The sequence below is a fragment of the Pseudochaenichthys georgianus genome, chromosome 4 (genome assembly GCF_902827115.2).
Source record: "Pseudochaenichthys georgianus chromosome 4, fPseGeo1.2, whole genome shotgun sequence".
Taxonomy (NCBI): Eukaryota; Metazoa; Chordata; class Actinopteri; order Perciformes; family Channichthyidae; genus Pseudochaenichthys; species Pseudochaenichthys georgianus.
In genome coordinates, this window is record NC_047506.1 from 45,463,324 (window position 1) to 45,491,277 (window position 27,954).

Below are 27,954 nucleotides of genomic sequence, written 5' to 3' on the forward strand. Positions count from 1 at the left end.
GCTGAATATGTATACATATATATACATATTACACTCTTTTGAAAAGTTTACTAAGTTGTTGGAAAAGTTGTTTTAATGCCACGACGTGAATTTGCTTTGCTGGTAAAGCGAAAAAATAATTTGCACTAAAAGTTCCAAAATTACTATGCTTCTAAAAGTCCCGAAAGCATCATTGTGTGACGTAACAGAATTAGACATGGCGTCCTCCTGGAGACGGCTGGTGAGTTTACGCTCCGGGGTTTGGACCCTCATATTTTACTCTGTTTACTCTCATTTAAAGCTCGTTCTGGCGGAGGAAGTGGATAGCTGCGACAACCTCAGACTGGGACAGTATCCTTGTATTACTGCTGACTCGCGTTAATCTGAATGAACAGAAGACCAGTCACCTTGTTCGCTAACATTAGCCGCAGCTAGCTAAGCTCTATTTAATGTTAACGTATCAGCTAAAATAACAATAAACATTACATACAGTGTTATAATAACACATGTTCGCTGTGTTGTGTTATAAAGTGCTTACTTTGGGAATAATGAACTGCTTTAGAGACAGGACGCTCTATGCATTTACGTCTTAACCCCCATGTAGAAGTGTTTCTGTTCTAATAGGATAATAACAACATCCGGTTTATATATGTTCTCATTGCACTTCCACATCCTTTAAGTATAAGATAAGATTTACTTTATTGATCCCAAATTGATTTGTTTGCGTTGCCGCAGCATAAAAAACAAGGCATTGCACATCATTATAAATTAAAAGAGTTTAAATAAACAATTCTAAAATGTAAACATCTCAAAATAGAAATAAAACAGCATCAAAAAGTAGAAAATATAAAGATGACTGTGAAGATAACACATCTATAAACCAGTGGTAAGTTAACCAACCTTTTCAAGCCCAAGATCACTTTTTATTCCAAAATGTAAACCGAGATCTACCAATCCGATATCTTCCAAAAAACCCACTTAGGAGTAAGACTATTCATCGTCATATTTATTTTTGCAATCAATTTATGTTACAACAGGCTCAATGTACGTGTAAAGACGCACACAAAGAGAGACACAGTTATGCACAGTTATCTGTGCAATGTACAATATACATATTTGCGGTAGGCATATCTGTTCAATACAAACTATTAATATTTACAGTATCTGTTCAATGCACTATATTTAGTTTCTCAGTTCACTTAGTAATATTCACATGTACAGATATTAGCCTCCAGTTCAATGTAATCCATATTAAGTTGCTCTGTTCAATGCACAATATATTGTCAATGCTCAAGTTGCTCTATCAGCCTGCTGTGACTGCACGTTATCTGTAAGCCTTTTGAAGTCTGGCTGATGGTTAGTGATTTCCAGCCGGAGGCAGTCAGTAAGATGTGCGTCAGTCATACGAGTTCTATACTTGGATTTAATTATTTTCATTTGTGAAAAGGCCGTTTCGTATGTGGAGCCAAAGTAGGCCTTCAGTTTAAGCGCACATGGCACAATCAGTGGACACCTCTCTCTCTCACGAGTGACCAAAAGTCCTGATCTCTTGCTCTGGCCTTCAATGTCGCTTTGCATTTCAATGATCTCCATGTCAACACCCATAGGTCAGAGTTCCCGTTAGAATATCTTTTCGCCTGTCAACATGTCCGTTAAAGTTTCAATCTTCCGGACAAAATGAGAAAAGTGCCGGTCAAAGGTCTTCTTTGTTATTTATTGAGCTTTAAAACAAATTGATATGATTCAATATTAAACTAATTATAGTAGATTAACTACATTATTCCAACGTGTACAGTAATTTACAATAACACGGGAATAATAAACGGAGCGCTCTCCCTCTCCTGACAGCCCGTCAGTATCATGCAGCTCGAGGATCAGTAATGAGTGACCCGACACCGACAGTGAAACTAAACATATCTATAACTAGTGTAGGTAGTTTGAGAGGTCATTAAAATAGCTACGTGTGATATTCTAACCTGAAGTGTGTGTTTTGTCCGCTCACCGCTGCATGTGATCATGCAGAGCTGCGTGTCGACTCGTCAGCAGCAGCTGATCTCTCTCTCCCGTCAGATCAGACTTCACTCGCGTTTATGTCCATATCGATCAGATCCAGCTAGTTCTAGCTAATGATATGAGCTTATTAAAAGACAACTACACAATAAGTGTCGCTATGCAACAGGGTGAGGCCACAAAGTATAGCGCAGCATTATGCATTTGTTTACATGCCCACCGGAACCCCGAGGCATTACCAACAGATCAACGCACAATCAACCCATAGATCTCTTTCTCCACATTACGTGTTAGGCATTATAATTGACTCTTCTGTCTGTCACATAAGTGGCGCAAGTTGCGCAACTGATGTGGTATTGCGCTAAGCGGAAATTATTTTGAACGGACACTTTGACCGGAGAGATTTAGATTTGCCGGTCTTCAGCATATTTTACCGGTCATAGTCCGGTAATTACCGGCTGACGGGAACTCTGCCATAGGTAATGTAAACACCTCCTGCATTTCAGCTGACAGCTGTTCAATGTCAACGCTGAGGAAAGCGTTTGATACAAAACGGCTTGCCCCATGTCTTGTAGCTCCACAAATCGAGCACCAAATTCTGATGTCAGTTTGTTCAAATGGGCGCAGAATTGTTCAGGATGGAAAGCCGTTTTGTCTGTGAGGTTTTGTGACACCTTTTCAAGATTTGGGAAGTGTGTCAGCCTCGCATTTCTTAACTGACAGGTCCACAAACTGAGCTTCACTCAGACCAAGCTCTCGGTCTTTCCCTTGCACTTCTCGGTTACGGTCATTGAGTGTTGCAGTCAGATCGGTAAGGAACCCCAAGTCCAATAACCAAGTATCGTCGGACAGCTGCTCATACTCCTCGTTCCTCGACTTCAGCAAACTGATGATCTCTGGTGGCAAACCCAGAAAACGCTGGAGCACCTTGCCCCGACTGAGCCGCCGTACATCTGCGTGGGCGGGGCTGTCAGCAGCATCAGCTTGTGGATGGTATTTTAAAGTCGATGCGCTCTGAAACTACGGGGCGGCCGAGGGAAAAAAATACACATGCGTTAATCGCGTTAAAATAATTAGTGGCGTTAATTATTTGTTTGCAACGCGTTAACTTGACAGCCCTAAATGGAATATAAATGTACTTTGTGAGTCCAGTTATCCAAGAGAAGCTGTGGAGCAGAGGGGATGTGTTGTACAGAGTTATGGCAGTAGGCAGGAGTGCTTTCCTGTATCCGTCCTTGTGACAGCCGTATTCATATCACACAGTAACATACTCACAATATGTGCATGTATAGCTGCTTGTTCACACTCAGTACCCACCTGATCACTGCTAACAATACATGTTATTACTAATATCAATGCTGCAACCCTAACTCAGTTGCTAGTTGATCTGAAGCTAATCAGGGTTTGTTCTAGAAAAACACACTTTGATATGGTTTGAAATGTAAAAGCTGCCGAGTCATATATTGCACCTCAAACAACAAATAAACTGAGTTACGGTTTCTTGATTTCCTCTACAGAAAAAAAGGACATCACAAAGTGATTCAGAATGTGTGCGCTGCTGCCTGCCCCTCATCCCCGCCAACACCCCCTAGTTCCTCAGAGCTGCATCGGAACAGAGCGTCCGATGCAGCTCTGCTGGACACCGTTCTATCATGTTTGGAGTCATTATACCGTTTCTGACGAACATAAATGTTTTTTCTGACATCACTTTCAAATGTTACAGGGACTGGGATGAGGCACACATGTTCCAACTTCAGAACAATGTAGTCTGCTCTGCTGTTGAGTTCTAGTGTTATACCAAGCTGTGTTCATATGCACACAGCAAAGTATTAGAAACACGTTTCAGTATAGAGAGATAGCATTTAGTGTAGAGCTGTTTCTGAGTTAGCCACAGCATCCAATCACAGCTGCACAAAAGGGAAAGGGAGTAGACCGAATATCTGTATATACATGTATGTTAGGTAGGGGATTATAAATGTGATAATACATTTGAAAAGAAAGAAAGAAAAAGACATCATGTCTAACACTGCTCAAATGAAAACAGACCATTCAGGATACTATTAAAGAGCATCAGCAGAAGAACAGAATGATTCTGATGTAACATCTGAAAGAGTATAACAATGAGTGAAAGGAAGTAGAATGCAGACTAGTGATAACTCAAAGAGGAAACACTGAGGATGTGCTGTGTCGGCTGGTTGGAGTCCTTCACTCTCCTCATGTATCTCTGCAAAGATCCCAAGATAGATGAATCCACCCAGGAGCCGGAGAACTGCAGGGACGTGACGGCCTGGGGTGAGAGGTCACATGATGTCTTCTTCCCCATGTTGTGTTCACACGGTCTCACAAGCACGTGATGTTCGTCTTTCAGTCCTGCAGGGCAATTAGGGAAAGGTGTGAATAGGAGCTGTTCCACGTCATCGTCTCAGATGTGTTGACCCGGGCCCTTTCTCATTTCTCTAACTCCCCTCCTCGACTCCTATCCTCGATACTTAGTCCCGCCCACAGGAGATGCGAGCGGAGGAGCCGAGGAGAGAGGAGAGGAAGCAGCAGGCGGTGAGAGAAATGAGAACTCCTCTCCTCTGAGCGGTCATCTTAAAGAGACGTCCATTAATGATGACAGGAGGCTCAGCAGCCTCTGTCTGACGGACACATGTGTTCATGATGACTTCTATACTTACTTTGATTCATTCACAGTGCGGTGTCATGAGACAATAACAGGCTACAGATGTGGACACACACACACACACACACACACACACACACACACACACACATATAGGCTATATATTTATATAAATATATACAATTTCAGAATCAAACAGAGCACTCTCATAATAACGTAACACTATCAGAGACTGGATATACCCCCCCCCCCCCCCCCCAAGTAAGCAGAGGACACCAAACCAACTGAGACCCGTCTGTCCGCTGCATCTACGCACTGTACAACACACACACCTACACACTGTACAACACACACACACACACCTACACACTGTACCACACACACCTACACACTGTACAACACACACACACACACCTACACACTGTACCACACACACCTACACACTGTACCACACACACCTACACACTGTACAACACACACCTACACACTGTACAACACACACACACACACCTACACACTGTACCACACACACCTACACACTGTACAACACACACCTACACACTGTACAACACACACACACACACCTACACACTGTACCACACACACCTACACACTGTACCACACACACCTACACACTGTACAACACACACACACACACCTACACACTGTACCACACACACCTACACACTGTACAACACACACCTACACACACACGCACAGTTCCTAAAACAGGCTACAGCCGTTGTGTATTTTATTGTGAAGCACTAAATGGTTTTAGAAAAATCTGGACTCTTTGTAGATATCTACTAAACTACAGCAAATAAAGAGAGTAGGTCTGTTCTACTGAGTGATATATATTTTACACTCTGCTCTGCTTTCTGCACGACCTCACAGCTGTTCTCTCTGAAAACATCCGTCACGATGAGAGCAGTTAATAAGATAATATCCAGGGGATGCATGCAGAGCTGTGATTGGCTGAGATAAGTCCGGCCGTGCGTCACGCCTCTTTGAAACATCTCTGTTCCCGGAAATGCATCCACCAAGGAGCCGTGGAGGACCCATCAGTGTATCCTCGGTTATAGGTCCTCCAGAGAGCCTCCTCTCTCCTCTCTCCTCGGTTAGAGCTCCTCCAGAGAGCCTCCTCTCTCCTCTCTCCTCGGTTAGAGCTCCTCCAGAGAGCCTCCTCGCTCCTCTCTCCTCTCTACTCGGTTAGAGCTCCTCCAGAGAGCCTCCTCTCTCCTCTCTCCTCGGTTAGAGCTCCTCCAGAGAGCCTCCTCTCTCCTCGGTTAGAGCTCCTCCAGAGAGCCTCCTCTCTCCTCTCTCCTCGGTTAGAGCTCCTCCAGAGAGCCTCCTCTCTCCTCTCTCCTCTCTACTCGGTTAGAGCTCCTCCAGAGAGCCTCCTCTCTCCTCTCTCCTCGGTTAGAGCTCCTCCAGAGAGCCTCCTCTCTCCTCTCTCCTCGGTTAGAGCTCCTCCAGAGAGCCTCCTCTTTCCTCTCTCCTCGGTTAGAGCTCCTCCAGAGAGCCTCCTCTCTCCTCGGTTAGAGCTCCTCCAGAGAGCCTCCTCTCTCCTCGGTTAGAGCTCCTCCAGAGAGCCTCCTCTCTCCTCGGTTAGAGCTCCTCCAGAGAGCCTCCTCTCTCCTCTCTCCTCGGTTAGAGCTCCTCCAGAGAGCCTCCTCTCTCCTCGGTTAGAGCTCCTTCAGAGAGCCTCCTCGACGCTCGATGCTCGGTCCTCGAAGTGTATTTAGAGAAATGAGATATCCTTCAACATGGCGCGCTGAAATTCATTTCCGGGTCACTACCGGAGGACCGAGGAGTTGAGGAGGGGGATTTGATGAAATGAGAAAGGGCCCCTGTCTATATCATCACTTAACCTTTGACCTCCATTGTTTATTATCTTTACTGTAGTTTGTTTCGGTTAAAGCCAGAAGATTTTCACTTTGTGTTCAATTGCCTTTGTAATTTTTCTGCATATAACAATGATTAAGTTTAGTGTGTGTGTGTGTGTGTGTGTGTGTGTGTGTGTGTGTGTGTGTGTGTGTGTGTGTGTGTGTGTGTGTGTGTGTGTGTGTGTGTGTGTGTGTGTGTGTGTGTGTGTGTGTGTGTGTGTGTGTGTGTGTGTGTGTGTGTGTGTGTGTGTGTGTGTGTGTGTGTGTGTGTGTGTGTGTGTGTGTGTGTGTGTGTGTGTGTGTGTGTGTGTGTGTGTGTGTGTGTGTGTGTGTGTGTGTGTGTGTGTGTGTGTGTGTGTGTGTGTGTGCGTGCGCAGTTGAGTGCCTCCCAGCTCCAAACATCAGCTGTCGGCTCTCTAACGGGACAGAGTTCAGGTTTAGCGGGGAGGAGGTGGGCTTCAACAAAACCATCCCCTGCAGAAATGTGTGAGTTACACACACACACACACACACACACACACACACACACACCACTAGTTCCCTTTGAGAGGATAAACTGCTGCAGGATTACTTCAGATATGTGTGTTACTGTTATGTGGAACATTATAATGGTGTTTTGACAAATGCAATAACAACATGCTAAATGATGCTTATAATGATTCTTATTGATCACTGTTCACATGTGAATGCATTCCCTCTCAGGAGTGGTTACTCCTACAAAGTAGCCGTGGCTCTGTCTCTGTTCCTGGGCTGGCTGGGAGCAGACCGCTTCTACCTGGGATACCCTGCTCTAGGTACACACACACACACACACACACACACACACACACACTAACATGGTGTTTCATTTGATGTTGTTGTTTCTCATAGCTGTGGCAGACACAAACAAATTCATCTCCTTGTTTTTCCAGATCAAGAATCGGCCTCTAGAAACTGTATTTTGGTGAATGACAGAAAACAAAGTCATATAAATGACTAGGTGATAAAAGCATGTCACTAATGTACATGATAGAATCTTATAATATCATATTAATAATAACAAAATAATAACGATGATACAAATAAATGATTTGCAATGTTTTGGAACATCCTGATATTCATTTATTTTCTGATATTACCTATTTTATAAGTATTGAGATAATTATCAATATATGGATCAATATAAAAGCTAAATGTGATTGTATGACTGTATAGTCCAGTCTTAGAAAGAAACCTCAACAGTTGTAGTACTGCAAAGATCAAGAATCTTATTCAAATTGAAATGTAGAAATATATGAATTGCGATGAAGGCAGTAATCTGAGTAACTGAAAACACACACACACACACACACACCCTGAAAGAAACAACCTTTTGTGACTGGACAGACGATACCACAGGAGGGAGGAGAGGAAGCTTGATTTTATGGATTTACTTTGTACTACTCTTTATCTAAAGAACATAGTAACGTTCACACTTTCCACTTAAAGTCAATTTAGAAGAGAAATGGTCCACTGTTTTCCAGGAGCCGCCTAGTGGTGGTTAGAGGACCTGCAGCTGATCGCGCTCAGCTTCTGAACTTCCTGCAGTACTGCGGACACTTTGCGGTGTTGCCCTTTAGTGTGTGTGTGTGTGTGTGTGTGTGTGTGTGTGTGTGTGTGTGTGTGTGTGTGTGTGTGTGTGTGTGTGTGTGTGTGTGTGTGTGTGTGTGTGTGTGTGTGTGTGTGTGTGTGTGTGTGTGTGTGTGTGTGTGTGTGTGTGTGTGTGTGTGTGTGTGTGTGTGTGTGTGTGTGTGTGTGTGTGTGTGTGTGTGTGTGTGTGTGTGTGTGTGTGTGTGTGTGTGTGTGTGTGTGTGTGTGTGTGTGTGTGTGTGTGTGTGTGTGTGTGTGTGTGTGTGTGTGTGTGGATGGATGTGATGGATGTGATGGATGGATGGATGGATGGATGGATGGATGGATGGATGGATGGATGACAGCCAGCTGCACCTGGCCTGGTCTGGCACCAGTCAGCCCGGACAGAGCCAAACTGAGGCGTGCCGAGCCAAGTCAGATCTATATATTAATTTCACAGGCGGGTTTTGTTCAAGAGCTCCACAGGTCAGACAAAAGATGTAACAGTTAAGTGTTCTGATCGCACAAAATACATACTGCAGAGCTCAGTACCAACACGATTGAAACAGAAGAGTTCTCCTCAGAGTGCGGCTAGAGTTTAAATCATAGCGATCACAATATCTGAGAAGCTTCATCTTCTGAGGAGCAGGAAGAGGATCAGTACATTAATAAAAGATGTCATAATCTTGTGTGGCTCTGGCACAAGAACTTCCTTAAAATAATGCATTGTCTTTTCTTAAGAGAATCACATGTAGGGCTGACACATATACACGTATATATATATATATATATTAGGGCTGTCAAGTTAACGCGTTAATAACGCGTTAACGCAAAAGGAGGGTGTATGTGTGGCCCGAGCGAGAGAGAGACCTTACGTGCATTGTTGTCGTTAGCATCGGGTGCTAGCTAGCTGCGCTAACGGATATAAGGAGCTGTTTAAATGAAAACAGAGGAGCGCCCTATCCACACAACTGCGCCGAGCACTTGACTTGATGCAGGAAGCAGACAGCGGGACATTGTAGGAGAAGTCAGCACACTCATGATTGCAGCAACATGATTGCAGCGTCCAGGCAGCTCCCGTTCGAGCATATGCCTTGAGTTGCACATAGCTCCAACGATCCATCACACACACACACACACACACACACACACACACACACACACACACACACACACACACACACACACACACACACACACACACACACACACACCATTTGTATTGAATGAGAGGTTCCAGGTTGAATTGAGGCGAATATTTGTAATATTCAGAGGTTGTTGTGTTTAATATTCATGAGAATATTTGTCATTGTTCAAATGATAATAAACATTAGCATAACGCATATGTGTCCACTCATATGTTGATAAGAGTATTAAATAAGAGTATTAAATATTCCTCTAAGGTACATTTAGAACAGATCAAAAATGTGCGATTAATCGCGATTAACTATTTGAATCGACTGACAGCCCTAATATATATATATATATATATATACTAAAAGTGTATGAATCCTGTCTCTCAGGACTGTTGAAGTTCTGCACTGTTGGTTTCTGTGGAATCGGCACTCTGATTGACTTCATCATGATCGCCATGCAGGTGAGTCCCACCCCCCCCAGCCTGTAAACAAACACACATTGCTCAGGTCATCACATGCACCAACTCTCGGCTCTTCCCAAACAATACTTTTCATATACTCATTGAGGAGTTTAAGCACACATCTGCAGGAGTTAATATTGTTAAATGTAACCACTTGGTATATCAATACCAGGGGAAAAGTCATTTTGTTGTCAAGATAATAAGTGATTAGATTATTTGACCGATCTTACATTCTTCATGTTATGAAGAAAGACACTCTTCCTGCTTATGAAGACCATGATGGTTGTTGAAAGCACCCTAGAAAGCATGTGAGTATTTTTAAAAAGTATTAGAGGTCCCATGTCATGCTTTTCCGGTTCTTACCCGTCCCCTTGTGTGTTATGTAGCTTTCTCTGCATGTAACCGGTCTGCAGAGTCACACACCCTCAAAGTGCACCCTGTAGCGAGTACAACTCTAACACAGAAAGACTCGCACTGTGAGTGTGAGTGTGTGTGCTCAGGATAAAGTGCACTGTGTGATGAGATAAGTAGCTCAAAAGCTTAAAATTTGACATTCGATTTTCGGAAAATCTTCAAAACTCTTGTGAAAACACAAATGTACTCATGTGATCGAATTGTTTTGGTGTTTTAGATTTGGTTACCAAAGTCTTAGGATAACAAAAGCAGTAAAATATTTGAATTACACTGTGTATAAATGTGTAATTCATGTCTAAAATGAAAAAAATGTAATTCGAATTTTGAGTAAAACAGGTGTTTATCACTCTACTCTCACCACAGCAGGGACTGAGATACATCAGGACTGAATAATGACTTCATATTACATACCAAGGTTCATGTGATGTGTACAAATACTAATTGAGCATTCAACCTTTTTTTTCAACCAACAATTTATTATAAATATGTTTTTTTCAACCAACTATTTATATAAATATAAGAAACTGAAAAATCTAACTATTTACAATATTGAACATCAGAACTTTCAACCAACTATTCATTATAAATGTCAAGACAGTGTCAAGGTCTTTGTCTGTCTTCCAAGACAGTGGGTCTGGCTGCTGTGTAGGTGGGGGTGATGGTGCATGGGCTGCTGTGTAGGTGGGGGTGATGGTGCATGGGCTGCTGTGTAGGTGGGGGTGATGGTGCATGGGCTGCTGTGTAGGTGGGGGTGATGGTGCATGGGCTGCTGTGTAGGTGGGGGTGATGGTGCATGGGCTGCTGTGTAGGTGGGGGTGATGGTGCATGGGCTGCTGTGTAGGTGGGGTGTACAAGTGCTATACGAGACCTCCACGAGACCTCCTTGCTGGCTGGGTTGAAGGTGATGGCTGTGGTGGAGCCTTTGTGCTGAGGTGTATCTTGACCTGGTGGCAGCCGCAGATGGAGGTGGAGGCAGCTGTAGTGATGCTGGTCTGCTGGTCCTTGGTGGTGATGGCTCTGGTGAAGGCCCTTCAGCCACAGTTGGTAGTTGAAAGCTAGTTAGTAGTTTCAACTCAAAAATACATCCAAAAATTGCGTTTCTTCCTCTGTTTTCTGTCGATCAATGTCGTTAACTCTTCTTTGGAGTTAATTCTGAAGAATAATTGCAGATTTTCCTATAAAATATCTCACTTTTTAGGTCCAATTTCGATTTTTTTGTTCAGGAGCTCATTTCTGATGCAGCTACTCAAATCAAAACCCCTCTCTCTCTCGCTCTCACACACACACACACACACACACACAAATATATACATATTACAAAGTCTCATCTGTACAGGACGGTAAAATAATAACAGGCACACATAAATAAATCTATGACAAAGTCTGTACAGAACAGTATGATAACATAATCGATGGCAAAAACATGTCACTGTAAATGTCTCCGTTGTGGGACGAATAAAGGATTAATTTAATCATCTACACATGTAATCTCACTGTTACACACCAAAATAACATTAACACAGAGTAAACGTTTGCTAATGGAGTCTATTTTGTCCCAAGAAAAAGTTCATGACTCTCGATAAAAAAAAAATATATCAATAAACCTATTGTTCATTTTCGCGGTATTCCCTACACATTGCCAGTACACTATTACTGTAATATTTACACTTACCCATGTCCAAATGGATCCTTGTTGTTGTTGTCTTTGAGTTCTTCTTCTTCAGAAGAGTCGAAGACTTCAGGTTCTGAGGCTCTATCTTCACTGCTGCTAGCGAAATAAATCTCTAGCGAAGTCGGCAACTGTAACGTTTTTTTTAGCCATTTTCTCTGTCTCTCTCTCTCTCTCCACACAGACGTAAGCTGATGGGAGAGACGTGGTTTATGTTTTTTTTACTTGGTGGGTAGGTCCTTAGTGATTTCTCGATGTCCATTGGTCATTTCAGACCATGATGGCTGCCGGCCGAGATTTCCTTGACGGACACACAAATCCACCAATCCCACACAGTGTAAAGTCAAGCTGCTTTGAGCGGCCATATTGGCTGCTGTGCCCTAGTTACAGTCTCACAGGAGATACCACTGGAAAGCTACTCTTCCAGCGATTCCGCGGATATCTGAATCATATTTCTACTCCCTATAATCGAAAATATATGATTAATTACGTAAAATTATGCGCACCTGGACGCGCCGGCGCGTCCACCAACTCCAGGAGTGGAGTGCATAAGCTGGGCGTAACTCTACGTCCGACGTAGAACCGAAGGTTAAGACCAAACTAAAGTTATGACTCGTGCACCACTTAGACTTAAGTATGCGTTGCGCCCGGGTGTAACTTTTACGCCTAGTATGGAGCAGGCGTAAATCAGAAAGACAGACTAGTATCCATAGTAACGTAAAACAGGCAAGAAGGATATTAACGATGGCAGGGCGTCTTGTTTACATGTTTAACAATGAAAGGGCATTAAGAAGAGAAAGAGTCGTCAGTGATGGAACAAACCCACTGGACATCTATTCAGTGAACTGATAGAGAGGTTTCGTTTCGGCAGACGAGCCCTTTTTGATTTAATCGAGGAGATCTCCCTCAACTCCAGCACGGATCAGACCGAAACGCTGCGCTCTCCCCAACCTTGCAGCTGCTGATTGCGCTCAGATTCTACGCGAACGGGGCCTTTCAGAATACTGTGGGAGACATGATTAATGTTCAACGCACAACTGCATGTCGGGCTATAAGACAAGTTTCATTGGCCCTTTAGCACCGATTTCTTTCTCCGTCAGTTCCCGCTGAAGCTCTGACAAAGCCCTCTTTCTCTTTCGGGGTGTGGCCATTTGGGATTCCCCTTGAGTCATCGCTGACGCTGTGGGTGTGGGAATTCCGTCTTCTCTGCGGTCCTCTGAGTCTGTAAAATGGTAAAATGGCGTTGCTTGGCAACAATTACTGTTTCGCGTGTATTCACGTGCATCTTAAGACCAGGCGCAGCTCCGCCCGAGACTAGTCAGGCTTGGTGCACTCGGTGTAAATTCGAATCACTACGTCGGACGTAGCTAAGCCCGACGTTAGAGTTAAGCCCTACTTTTTTACGCCCATCTGGTGCACTCCACTCCAGAGGGCTAGTAAGGCAAAAGGTTCACTAGTTGACACCTCTTTTGACCTCACTAGTTAACTAGTGGGACTAAAAATGTCTACACGTTAACTAGTGAACCCTTTGCTTTTTACTAGTTAACTAGTGAGATACATTTAAATTCAACTAGTGAACTAGTGAGGCTTAAAATGTTCACTAGTAGTACTAGTGGGTCCCAAATGTGCACTAGTCGCACTAGTTGCACAGAATGCTAATGAGGAGGAGAGGAAAGAACGCATCAAGGTCTCCCATTGGCTATAGATGGGAGACCTTGATAGAGCGCCACCCAGCCCAAATAGTTTATTTAAGAGCTTAAATACACTGTGTTTTAAAATACAGTCATATGACCATATTTACAAAAATATAAAACAAAAGTATTTTTGTAATTATGATCATATGACTGTATATCCAATTAGGTAAGAACATTGAAGACTTTGTTAAAATTAGAAAGTTGCCTTAGAACTGCAGACAGGAATATAGATCCTCTTTAAAACATGTTGTTAAGCTGCAATTTGAAAGGAGCTTGGATTAGAATAGCATTGTGAAAACAGAGGGACATTATTGATGGATAGCAAGAGGAAGTAACCCTCTTCGGATCACAGCGTTCCTGACGACGCTGAAGTTGGCTTCCGATTCAGAGCTTCCGATTCGGCAGTTAAGGGGAAAGTTAAGGGGCATTTAATTTATAGCGCTAAGAGAACAATCCTCCGTGTGTGTACCTCTTAAATCACTGCATAGTCGATTTATTTGGACTAGATGATCCCAGAGAGTCTAAACATTCTTTATAACACAGTTTTAGATTTGTGAAACCTTGATTCTATTTGTGAAAATACAAAAAAGGGAGATTTCAGTGCTTTTTTCGCATCTTGACCACATTAGACCAGGTCCTAATCTAAAACCCTAAAAATCTAAAAATGTTTGGTTTTTGTGACAGTTAGGCTATTGTTTCCCTTTATAAGTGCAACTACGGAAGTGGATTGGAGTCTTTCAGAGCCTGTCACAGTTCCAGGTCATACCAGTGTAAAGCTATATGTACATTAGTAATCATAGTTTTTCAGCATCAATATCAAAACTTGCTAAACATGCTCATGTCTTTATTATATGTGTGTTGCAAAGGTCATGCCACAGTCTGACAAGCCTAACTTGTTTAAGAATTCAAAATGCAGCCCCCACTTCAATCAATAAAGCATTCCAAATATATATCATGTGCAGTGCTCATTAGTAGCCGTCATCCCATGCAGTTTAAATATACTGGGACCCCAGCAAGGCAGCGTTACACTGGTGAGTACATGTGAAAGGATTTCAGGAGCCCTTTGCTTCATTTATATTATTTTAGTGGTTTGAGTACTTTTTAGAAATTCTAACAATGTATTTTTGAAAATGTATGAAACTAAAAAAAGTCTCCATACCTGTTAAATAACAAACTAACTTTCTACGAATAAATTCAAGATGTTTTTTAAGATAGACTATATACATGTTCTGAAGCCACTGTGGCCTCAGGATGCTTCCGACACAACATTCAATAGCTTTAGCCAAAGAGCTGCTGGGTCAGGTGAGGCTGCAGCAGCTCTGCGCCCTGATGTGAGCTACATAGTCTGTCTTTTGGAGTATGTGGTGTTCTACGGCTCTGTGCCTGGTAGCATGTTAGCCTAGCTCCTGCTGGGTGACAGACCCTGCCGTTTGTGACTCTTACCGCTGATGCACTGGCAGAAAGAACATCATTGCGAGGCCTGGTCTCCTGAAAAGCAGGAGCAGGGAGGAGGAGACACATGTTGGCACAGTCATGCATTACAATCATAAAGCAGAACAACAACAACATTTAGTCAAAAGCAAAGCAGCAAGAGCAGAACCCTGAGAACACGCTGTGGGGTCTCATAGCAACGCGGTGCAAATTATTTATGACTGGATCATTTATTAATTGCTGTTAAAGCATAAACAGTTAGAATGCTTTAGTAAGTTTTGCTTTAACTTGAACAAAATGATCCTGTGAGGATACTGAGTTAATTTGAAGCAGACTCAGTTGTCAGGGTTGGGGAAAAATAGGACCCAGTAAAAGGACTAAAAGAACAGGTAGCAAAAAGCGAGCTTTATTTCCCAAAGCTGAATGACAAAAGAAAACAAGGAACAACTTAACAAACCAAAACCGGGGGAGTACGAGGAAGGATCAGGACAAAAAACCTCAGGAACAAACCTGGAGCGTGACAGGCAGCATGGACAAGAGCAAAGAGACTAACAGGTATCATATAGATGAGAAACGACGACGACGAACAAACATGGTGCACAGGGAAAGACAAGACAATGCGAAAAAAGCACTGAAATCTCCCTTTTTTGTATTTTCACAAATAGAATTAAGGTTTCACAAATCTCAAACTGTGTTATAAAGAATCTTTAGACCCTCTGGGATAATCCAGTCCAGATTTGATGAGTCTAGGTATAGTGGTTTTAGATCAGGACCTGGGGCCAGGTGGCTTACGTAGTAGAAATCCAAAAAATAGGTACAGAAATGTTCCGACATTTTCCGATTCACAAAACATTGCGTACCGGCGAGGAAAGTGCGTACGGCACTTCCTACGCCTGTTTCCCTTTATAAATCACAATCGACTCGAAATGCGGTGCCGCTTTTGCGGGCTTCACGTAACGCCCAGATGTGCCTATAAATAGTCAAAGAAACGCCCATTCATTCATTCATTCATTCATTCTGACTGACTGCATGAAGAAGAGCAGGAAATGAGGACAGAACAGCTAAAAAAGACATCTCACACCGTGTCAGATGTTGGTTCTTTTGGGGAGGTCGAGATAAATCCTATTGTTTGGTGGATGCCGTTTGAACCAGAGTAGCAGCATGGAGGTCGGATCGTCACCAGAATAAATAAATAAGTGGTCCGAAAAAGGTTAATGACAAAATAATACACATATAGCCTTCCTCAAGCAGTGTGTTTGTAGCGGGGACAGGAGACCCCCCCCTGATAAGAAACTAAGAAATGAACGGGGAATCCCTCCGGAGTGGAGTCATGACGACTGGATCTGAATAATTTGTTTGTATTTGGTGGTTTGTGTCCCAGCTGTCGATCAGCAACTATATATCCATAATCCACCAGTTAAAGGAAATACAACTAATGTGTTGTTATATTAGCTGTACAATTGACCACACATGGTGTTCTTAGCTTCCATACCTCCTGTGTTTTACGAGCGACTTATCAAGTCTCTGCAAGCATAAGACATGATTAAACATGATAGTATATAGAACCATGCTCGTATCTACAACCTATAGAAATGCAAAACGGTGTCAGTTTAGACGTAATTCTGTCCTCCTGCTTCCCGCATCATTTATGAGAAAACATTTCATAACATTAACACAACATATTCGAGGTGGTTTTAAATAACATATCCGTATTTATTTATTTCTCCAAGTTATGTTTTTGTGTGCACTGAGGAGTCGCAAACAGGCGTTTGTTTAATCATTTTAAGATTGGCTTTAATCAATTTTTGCAAATTAATTATTCATATATTATACATGAGGTAACATTTTATTTATGGTATTATTTCCACATATTTCTCTCCATTCTTCCTTCTGCCAACGGTATCGCAGTTTCTCGTCTCTCCCGTTTTTTGTGCTTAGTGTAAGTGATGAAAGTGGGGGATGTTGACTTATCAGGCGCCCGCAGCTCACAGCCAAAGTGCGAGCGAGCCTCCGAGCGAGTAAGAGAGAGAGAGAGAGAGAGAGAGGGCGCTCATGCATCGGTACCGCGGATTGTTGTTCGATTGAGGCTGATAACTACAGCTCAGTGAGGTAAAGGACTGTTTTTAGTGTTTAGATAGTTCACTTTAGTCTAAGTTATCACAGTGGGTCTCAAACGGTTTGGTCACAATGTATGTAAACAAATATTTCCAAGGCACACCTTTATAATTATTAGGATAAATAACAACAGGTTTTAAATCATTCCATATATCATTTAAAACTGGAGATATTAAAAAATATGCATGAATAAATATAAAAATGTTATATGAATGAGCAACATAAAATAAAATACGTTACATTTATTTGTTATTGGCTATGGGTTATTGGTTATGTTCACATACTTATTTGGTTATTAAAATGTAAACCCATCTTTTTCATATGGGTGTTTTAGAGTTGTACCCCCTAGATCTAGTAATTCTGCTCAAAGTGCACCAGATTGAAGCATTTTACTTTAAAATGTTTAAAAAACATCTTTCCGGGGGGCATACCCCCGGACCCCCCTAGAGAATGTGACATCCACTCGCCAATTAAAACATGTTCATACAATAATGAGATGACAATAAAATGAGTTTTTGTAGTGTATTGGTCTTTTGTAGAGTTCTATTGTGTATTGCTTGGAGGGGGGGGGGGGGGGGGGCACTATTTATATTTTGTTGGATGGTTGAAAATGTTTCGTATGTTGTATTTTGAGGTGATACTGTGACACATAAATAAAAAACAAAACGGTTTTAATTAGGTCAACTAAAATATGCGTCACATCCTGCTCCGGTCCCGCGCGAGCGCCTTTTCTTGGAGGCGAATAACCTGACCCCCGGCTCGATGAGCGAACTATGGATAAATCAAAGAAAAGTACCGGAGGAACACAGGGTTTAATTCTGTGTGGACAGAGTTGTATGCTTTCACAGCAAACGATGCTGGTTTACCGGGATGTCTGATATGTAGAGAGAAGTTGTCAACGGTGGTGCAGCCTTTACGAGGGAGAGGAAGACAGCTGACAGTCATAATTCAATGGGGTATGTAATTTATTTCAGAAAACACTTTTTGTTATATTCCATGGAATGCTCTTAACGTCCCGATAGCAATGTATATATTAAGTGCTTTGACAATAAATACATACAAAAAGTAATCTCTGGAAGCCGTAGCGCTGTAAAAAGCACAACCAATCATCTGAGCCGGCCCGGCTAAAATAACTGGATGGCCTACCTGCCTGTCAGCCTTCCATCTGGGCACAAACTTATATCGTGCCCTCATTGGTCATGTGTGCGTTCGTGTGTGTTGGAGGAGGGACTCTGTAAGAAAGTCTGAAGGAAGAGGCATATTTTTTCCGGTTGTGTACTTTCAAATTCTAGCGCACTCGAGCTGGTTTCTCCATTCTTACCTTTAACTCTTTTTAGGGTCCAGATATATTTGTTTTATTTATTTCAAAGTGGGCCCATTTAATAATATTTGTTTCCCCTTCAAATGTGCAGAGGACTCCCCAAGTGCTGTGTTTAATTTATTTTAAAGTAGGCCTGTGTATTATTTGTAATTCTCCTTATAAAAGTTCTTTGTTTCTTATTAGAGGTTAACAGTTTTATATCATGTAATAAATAGCCTAATAAATGCAAAAAAACTGTAGTTTTTGTCTGATATAACAATACAAAACTATGAAATATGTTTTGCGGCTCCAGACAAAACATTTTTTGGAAAAAAGGAGCGAAATGGCTCTTTTGGTCAAAAAGGTTGCAGACCCCTGTACTAGTGCATCTAGTGGACAATTTGGACCTCACTAGTTAACTAGTGCACATTTTGAGCCTCACTCACTCACTTAGCTTAGAAGACCAAAACAGGCTTCAACTAGTTAACTAGTGAACATTGTGCCTTCACTAGTTAACGTGTAAGCTGCAATATTTCATTTCATTTCAAACCTTTATTTATTCAGATTGGTCCCATTGAGATCATAGATCTCTTTTTCAAGGGAGACCTGCAGCATATAGATTCCACATGAAACATAAAACAATAAAGGACATCATACATTATATTTACAGGATACATAGTTAGACATTTACAAGTGCCCATTGTATCAGCAAGCATTTCATTTAGCCTAGCTTTAAAAACATGCAGAGGAATGAGATTGCTCAGTTTCAATTCTTGCTGAAGATTGTTCCAAGCAAGTGGAGCTGCGCACATAAAAGCTGTCTTACCTGAGACAGTCCTTGCTCTTGGCACATCTAACAAGACTACATCATGTGACCTCAGACAATAGCTGCTTGCAACTCTCTGTGTGATCAGAGAGCAGATATAATACGGGAGTTTACCCAACAAAGCTTTATAGATAAACGTGTACCAGTGACTGAGCCTCCGTACAGAGAGTGATGGTAAACCTGCCTTGGTATACAGTGTACAGTGATGTGTAAGCGCTTTACAATTTGTGACAAATCTCAGAGCACTGTGATACGCAGCATCCAATTTGCTCAGGTAATTGGCAGGTGCATTCATATAGACCAGATCCCCATAGTCCAGCACAGGTAAAAAGGTCACAGAGACTAGCCTTTTCCTGGCCTCAAGCGAGAAACAGGACTTGTTTCTGAAAAAGAAACCTAGTCTAACCCTCAGTCTTTTAAGCAGGTTATTGACATGAAGTTTAAAAGTGAGACAATCATCAAGCCAGATACCAAGGTATTTGTAACAGGGAACAACTTCAAGTTTTGTTCCTTGGGTAGTTACAATATCTAAAACAGGCTCTGGAGTCTTTTTAGCTTTTGAAAAGAGCATTACCTTGGTTTTATCCACATTTAAAAGAAGCTTTAGTTCAGAGAGCTGAGTCTGAATAGTGTTAAAAACAGCCTGTAATTTAACAACAGCCTCTTTAATGGAGGGACCTGCACAATACATCACAGTATCATCCGCATAAAAATGTAAAGTAGCTTCATCCACTTCATCACCTAAACTGTTAATATATATGGAGAATAAAAGTGGTCCTAAAACAGAACCTTGTGGTACACCATTAGAAATGTTTAACCATTCAGAAGACAGTCCATCAAAATGAACACATTGGGACCTTTCAGAGAGGTAGTTCACAAACCACCCCACTGCATTGCTGGATGTGCCAATACTGAGTAGCCTCTGCTTTAAAATGCGATGATCAACGGTGTCAAACGCTTTGGAAAGGTCAATAAACAGAGCTGCACAACTCTGCTTATTATCTAAAATAGTAGTAATGTAATTTACCACTTTCATTGTCGCAGTGATGGTGCTGTGTTGCTTTCTGAATCCTGACTGATGTTTAGACAGGATATCATTTATACATAAAAACTCCTTTACCTGTTCACTCACTAGTCGTTCGAGCACCTTAGCCAGAACTGACAATTTAGAGATTGGCCTATAGTTATTTAAAATAGTTGCCTCCCCTCCTTTCAGTAAAGGCAAGACATAAGCAGACTTCCATACTTTTGGAATTGTGTTCGTGCTGAGGGAGAGGTTAAAAAGAGAAGTAAGAGGTGGAGCAATACAATCTGCAGCTATCTTTAAAAAGAAAGGTTCTACGTTGTCCGGGCCAGCCGGTTTCCTAGGATCTAACTTGGATAATGCTTCATGAACAATACCAATAGTTAAAGGAGTAAAACTGAAAGGGTTTTCCAGACCACATTGTTCAGAGTCAAGGATTGGAGCGTTCACAGGAGCCACACAGCCAAACAGAGAGCCACAAGACACAAAATGCTCATTAAAGCAATTTAGCATAGTAGCCCTGTCCGATATAATGCCAGATGCTGTGGTAAGGCACAGAGGTAGCTCATTTGGGATATCACCAGTGGAAATCGATTTTATGGCTTTCCAAAATTTCCTAGGCTTATTCAGCTTTTCTGTGGTAACTGACAAATAGTACTTTGATTTAGCACTTTTTATTTGAGATGTGAAGCTATTTCTTAGCTGCCTAAAACGTAGCCATTCTACCTCTGAGCCTGATTTCCTAGCCTTAGCCCAAGCATTATTTCTCTCATGAAGGAGACTGGACAGCTCAGCAGAAAACCAGGGATTGTTTCGTCCCTTCACTCTAAATTTACGCAGAGGTGCATGTCTATCTATAATTTTCATAAAACCAAGATAAAAATAAGACCATGCAGTCTACATCAGCACACAGATCGATTTTACCCCAATCAAAATCAAACCGATCATGTAAAAAACCCTGCTCCACAAAGTGTTTTTTGTCTCTCTTTGTGATGATACGTGGTTTAACCTTTTGGACCTTAGTGTCCCTAATTTTGGCTACAACACAGTGGTCACTCACATCATTAGCAAATACTCCCACAGATGAGTATTTATGTGGAACATTTGTTAAAATTAGATCAATTAAGGAGGATTTATTTGGGGACTTAATATTTGGGCGAGTAGGACTGTCTATAATCTGGGTAAAATTCAATGAGGTACACAGGTTTTTAAAATCCTCTGACACAGAAGTTAACCAGTCCCAATTAAAATCACCAAGCAGCACTATTTCCTTGTAGGAAAGTTGCGATAACAGTTTTGCCAAAGACGATAAAGAGTCCTTGACAGCCGAAGGAGCCCTGTAGCAGCCCACCACCATGAGCTGTTGACCCTTTGTTACCTCAATATTCACGGCTAAAAATTCTAGCTGTTTATATGTATCCACTAGTTAACTAGTTGCCGTTCATATGGCCAACACGTTAACTAGTCAGCCATAGGCAAATGAAGCAGATGGGACCCAGATTCTGATTGGTCAGTTCGGCTCTGGAGGGAGAGCCTGAGGGGGCGTTCTCCTGCCATGTTTTTAGCAAGGTCTTGAAGACGTGAGGTGCATCAGTCGGGTATTTAGTGCCTACTGTTCACATATTGTCCGTGGGAAGTCAGTCAGTGTGTTTTGCCCAGAGAAATACATGTTTCTGCTTCTGCTTTGTTCCGCTTTGTGTGTGTGTTTGTGTTGGTGCGAATGTGCGCCCTCTTGTGAGAACACCGGCACTCGAGACACAAAAGTAGAGGAAGTGATCGTGGGACATTTTATCAGCGGTGCTCATGAAATGAATAAAGCTGAAACACTGGACAGATGTTAAAATCAGGATAACGATAGATCCGTATGAAGATAAACAACCTCTCCATATTTGCCAAGACTAATATTTACGGAAGTCACGGCGATCTCTCAAAGCTGTGATCCGAAGAGGGTTACTTCCTCTTTCAATCCATCAATAATGTCACTGTTATCACAATGCCCTTCTAATCCAGCTCCTTTCAAATGGCAGCTTAATATAATGTTTTAAAGAGGATCTATATTCCTGTCTGCAGTCCTAAGGCAACTTTCTAAAGTCTTCAATGTTCTTACCTCATTTGATATACAGTCATATGATCATAATAACAAAAATACTTTTGTTTTATATGTTTGTAAATATGGTCATATTTTAAAACAGTGTATTTAAGCTGTTAAATAAACTATGTTGGCTGGGTGGCGCTCTATAGCTTAGGGCCAATAGGAGACCTCGATGTATTATTTCCCCTCCTCCTCATTAGCATTCTGTGCAACTAGTGTGACTAGTGCACATTTGGGATCCACTAGTTAACTAGTGAACATTTTAAGCCTCACTAGTTCACTAGTGGAATTTAAACGCATCTCACTAGTGAACTAGTAAAGGGCAACGGGTTCACTAGTTAACGTGTAGACAGTTTGAGCCCCACTAGTTAACTAGTAAGGTCAAAAGAGGCGTCAACTAGTTAACTAGTGAACTTTTTGCCTTTACTAGTTAACTAGTGAGTTATTCTGGGTGCGACTAGTTAACTAGTGCAGACACATGTTTGCCACTAGTTAACTAGCTGTGCTTATTTTGTGTGACTAGTTAACATGTCAGAGATTTTGCAGCGCACTAGTTAACGTGTAAGACTTTTAGGGTCACTAGTACGGTCAGAGGGCCACTAGTTCATCAAAAAGCTTACACGTTGGGACTTTGGCCTTACTAGTGCTGCTCCTGGCATCACTCGTAAGGCATACGTGGTAACTAGTCGGACAAAAGTGCCACTAGTTGCTGAAAAAGAGCGACTAGTGAAATGTTTTATTTAACTAGTAAAGCAGAGTGCCTAACTAGTTTGACCATATATCCAACAAGTGAAATCAAGGAGCCAACTAGTGTAGGCCGCTGCCGTCTGATATCAAGGAAATTGAATAAATACTCAAATGGCTTGCCATAGTCACTAGTTGCTGAAAAAGGTCTACAAGTTGGGACTTTGGTGCTACAAGTGCTGCTCCTGGCGTAACTATTAAGGCTTATGTGCTAACTAGTCAGACAAAAGTGCCACGATTTGCTGAAAAAGAGTGACTAGTGTAATGTTTTATTTAACTAGTAAAGCAAAGTATCTAACAAGTGAAATCAAAGAGCCAACTAGTGTAGGCAGCTGCCGTCTGATAACAAGGATATGGAATAAATACTCAAATGGCTTGCCATAGGACACAACCATCACCAACAACAAGTTGACACAAACCTGTCTGTCGAGGCTCTGCACAGCCGGCCACAGCTCCTGGAGGACGCGTTAACAACCCGTAGCTCCGACTGTCAGTCGCGAAGCTGCACGCGGCCAGCTGCTTGCAGAGAAATCCCTCAGATCAAACGTTCAAACCTGAACGCTGTAGGCTACAAGAATGTAGCTGCCGTACTCTCGCGAAGCGAGAAGATGAAAAGGAGCCGATCTGCTAATGACGCCGGCCTATGTAGCCGTCGTCACGTGGGTCACAGGTGATTTTGTTGTTATTAGGTACTCCATCTGCGCATGTGTACGATGGATGCCTCTGGCGGTCAGTAGGGACGAAATAGAACAACTAAGGAGATTGCTGAAACTACTAAAATTGGGTTAAGAACTGTCCAACGCATTATTAAGAGAGAGAGAGAGAGGCGGATGAAGTGATGCACCCATCATGCCTAGTGCCTACCGCACAAGCCTGTGGGGGCAGTATTATGGTCTAGGTTCAGCTACGTTCCCAAAGAATGAGGTCAGCTGACTACCTGAATATACTGAATGACCGGGTCTTTCTATCAATGGAGTCTTTCTTCCCTGACGGCACGGCCATCTTCCAAGGGGACAATGGCAGGGGGGCTCACATTGTGAATGAGTGCTTCAGGGAGCAGGAGACAACCTTTCTACACATGGAAGTCCAGACCTCAGCCCCATTGAGAGTCCTTGGGATGTGCTGGAGAAGACTTTGCGCAGCGGTGCGACTCTCCAATCATAAATACAAGATCTTGGCGGAAAATTAACGCAACTCTGGACAGAAATAAATGTTGTGTCATTGCAGAAGCGTATCGAAATGATGCCACGGCGACTGCGTGCTAAAGCTAAAGGCGGTACAACTAAATATTAGAGTGCAACTTTTCTTTTGAAAGGGCAAAAAAACAGTATATTTACGACCATCTTAATTGATGGAGAACAGTCTGGAGTACCCTTCGCTATGTTTGTTCAAACTGATCAGAGTGCAGCTTAGGTGCTTCCTTCTTTTTCGCACACATCCACACACTCCGGTTCTTGTTCCATGTCCTCTTTAAGAACCATGAAGAGTGTAGAGTGAAGAACTGTGGGCCTGATGAATAAACGGGCATCAACCTTCTGATTATTATTTACGTCCATCCATCCTCCGAGGCCGGCAGGATGAATGAAGCTTGTAGAAGTTCCTAATGGACTCTGAGAGGACGAGACAGACGGATGGAGAGAGGGAAGCTTGAGGTGAAGGAAGGAATCACTCCTTCCTGTTCAAAAGCTTTAGATAATAGCAGGCTGCAGATCCATCACAGGAAGGTGTGGGGGGGCCGACAGCAGATTTAACATCATGAAGTGGTCAGCCATGTTTGGTGGATCAGATATTTTACAATTCAGTGTGACGGCATAGTTCATGTAATCTTTAACCCACTATGCAGTATCATCTGAAAAATTCAAATGTATTGTGTCTTCTGGAAGTGAAATGTCACCTGAAAAAACAGTTCCTTAGTTTGTGCGCGCGTGTGTAAAACATTACCTGTTGTTTTCCCTCCTGCAGATCGTGGGTCCAGCAGATGGGTCGAACTACATCGTGGATTATTACGGCGCCCGGCTGACCCGCCTGTCCATCACCAACCAAACCTACAGGAAGCCACATCTGTCTCTGTGAACACAGCCTCACACACTGTGAGTTCACTGGAGAGTTTAGAGCAGGGGTGCCCAACGAGTCGATCGACCGGTCGATCGCGGGGAGATTCCCAGTCGATCGCGAGATGTGTCTAAAAATAGAACAACAATATTCTGTTTTATCGTTAATGTCCTATAACATAATCTCCCTGTGCCAGAATAATGCACTTGAACGCACCAAAGCTTTGTGATTGGCCGGCGTGACCCCATGTGTCGGGTGGCTGCTGGGCAGTGGGCACTAGTTCGCTGACGTTGTCCGTGTCAACAGGAGTGACAGTCCGCACACACACAAGACCGCAATTATGGCAGAAGCAAAAAAGCCCAAAATATATAATGTTCACTCCGAGTGGGAGGATGATTATTGTTGTATCTATTCTAATTCAAAGTCCATCTGTCTCATCTGCAATGCGAGCGTGGCTTTATCGAAGAAGGGTCATTTAGGAGCGGCATTTCAAAACAGTGCACAAACGCTACGAGACGGAATTCCCTCCTAATTCTGCCCTACGCTCCAAAAGGGGAGGGGCCTGAGAGGACAGCTAAATGCACAGCAGTCCATTTTCACCAGGCCCAACAACAAGAGCAAGGCTGCTCCAGAGCATCTTAACGTGTCAGTCACGTTCTTGAGAAACACATGAAGTCTTTCAAAGACGGCGAAGTTGTGAAAGAAGCATTCTTGGAGGCTGCGACGCGCTTTTGGGGGACAGTAAAAATAACAGAAGCATTTCAACAGGTTTTTGATATAATAAAAACTCAAGTTGGATACAGTTATTAATCAGCTGTACGTTTTAGTTTGTTTGAACTTATTCATTATAATTATTGTACAAAATTATTGTACAAGATTATAGTCTATTATCAATTCAGGTTAAGAAACTAGTGTTGCTTGCATCCTATTTTAAAAAGGCATTTATTTGTATACTCGACTAAAATGCAACAAAAAAAGGGTTTGATTCTATAAATGTTGTCTCTTTTATTGCACGTTGGCCGCAGGTTCCTGAGTAGCTTATTAGTAAGCCTCATTTATGCTTTTGTAGCAACACTATTTTTATATAATGGCAAAGAAAGGGTTCAGAGTCTTTTCTTTGTCCCTGTGTCCTATGTGGCAGCACTGTTCAATGTTTCTTAAACATTACCCACTGTAGTGACGTGTGAATAAACTCCAACTCTGTATCAAGAACACTGTTGTGTAACTTCAGTTAAATACTTGTATGTGTGTAGATTAGAAAGAGGTGAGATAAAGGATCTGCAGTATTTTATGGAGTATTAAAGGTCAGTTTTATACAAGTAGTGTGTATTTACCTGGCAGTAGGCTGTCAGTAATGGCTCCGCCTCTCTACTTGGACTGGTAGATCTCGGCAGACTGGCAACTTTAAAAGTAGCTCTCGGTTCACAAAAGGTTGGGCACCCCTGCTCTAAGTGATAGGTTATGCTCTCAAACATTCAAAGTGTGCTTGATGTTGGCTGTATGGATTTCTTTTCTGCATACAAACGTCTCGTCACTATAATGTTAAACTGAGAAAAGCAGGACTTCTTCATAATTGTGAGGCTAAAAACAAGCATTTTCTGATATTTTGTAAAATAACATGGCTGTGACGATGCATCGGTTTACAAATAGATGCTTGTACACATATAGAAACTATCCAGAGCATCACAGTCAGATCATCAGAACACATTGGAAGAAACATATCAAACCCAACACTTGATTAAGAAAGTACAAGTTAAACTTCACAGATCAAGGTCACACACACACACACACACACACACACACACACACACACACACACACACACACACACACACACTTCCCCTGTGGGACTGAGCTGTTTAATATCATTGGTAAGTGGCTTTGGATAAAAGCGTCGGCTAAATGAAATGTAATGTGTAAATTCAACATGAGGAAAGGTTCTCAGGGAATAAAAGAGTGACACTGAATAAAATCTAATCCAGTGTTGACTTCTTAAAGGCAGCGTTATTACAGCGGGGAAAGGAGGGCTTTCATTCAAATACTTACTTCAGTACAATGTTTGTACATGTACCGAACTTGAGTATTTCCAGTTTAAGCTACTTTATACTTACTCTAGTTCCACAATAAGATAAGATGGAATATAATGATAATCCAGTAGCATTGCAACCCCAGGTGCCGTGTTCCTAAAGGGTTAACTACAGGACGTGGTGTTTGTACAGTGTGCTACCTTTCATAGGTGTTCATTCAAATGTTATTTTATATATACAAATGTATTCAGCATTGTATTCAGTGCTAGATATGTAATATTATATTGCTTGTATTCTTTTACTCTGTGCATATTAATTATTGATACAATAATTCAAATATAAATGTACAATATTAAAACAAAAAATGGTCATGAAATGAAAGATTTCAGTAAAACATAAAGATGAATAAAAAAGGGAAACGTAATTATATAAATATCTGATTTTAAAACAGAATATTGAAAAATAATCTTAAAATCTTGTATTTGTTCTTCGTTCAGGCCGTCATAGAAACAGAGAAGACTGCATGCACCGGAGGATCCTTCACTTCCTCCACATCCACAGCTTGAGAATGAATGTGATATGTATTCAAACCTTCAGCCACCTGACTGAAGACATGTCAAGCAGCATTCGTCTGGCTCCGCATGTTTTCAGATTCATCCATCAAATGTTAGATTGATCAGTTCTATAAGCCATTAGTTTCTTCCAGCATAGTGACGCTGTTTCCAGCTCAGCTGTAGAGCAAACTCACAACATCTAGTCTCTGGGTCACATGTATATCACACCAGCTGCTCACTTATTTAAACGTGTTGTCCTATACTGTGATGTTTCTTTGCTGTTATGTAACAAAGACATTGTAAATAAAGTTTATTTTTGCTTTCCGTCTA

At 42.0% G+C, this 27,954-nt stretch overlaps 1 protein-coding gene across 2 annotated transcripts; it reads left to right on the forward strand.

Annotated features, from left to right (window-relative positions):
- The first annotated feature begins 180 nt into the window (after nt 1–180).
- Nucleotides 181–27,954, forward strand: tm2d1 (TM2 domain containing 1). Of its 2 annotated transcripts, XM_034081801.2 has the most exons (7): nt 181–330; nt 4,208–4,281; nt 6,876–6,984; nt 7,201–7,292; nt 9,609–9,682; nt 24,954–25,081; nt 27,568–27,954. In XM_034081801.2, the coding sequence occupies exons 1-6, from the start codon at nt 197–199 to the stop codon at nt 25,062–25,064; spliced, it is 594 nt and encodes a 197-aa protein (XP_033937692.1). In that variant the 5' UTR covers nt 181–196; the 3' UTR covers nt 25,065–25,081; nt 27,568–27,954. The 2 variants fall into 2 exon arrangements, with proteins under 2 accessions (XP_033937692.1, XP_071059061.1); XM_071202960.1 differs by lacking the exons at nt 181–330; nt 9,609–9,682 and having other exon boundaries at nt 3,533–4,281.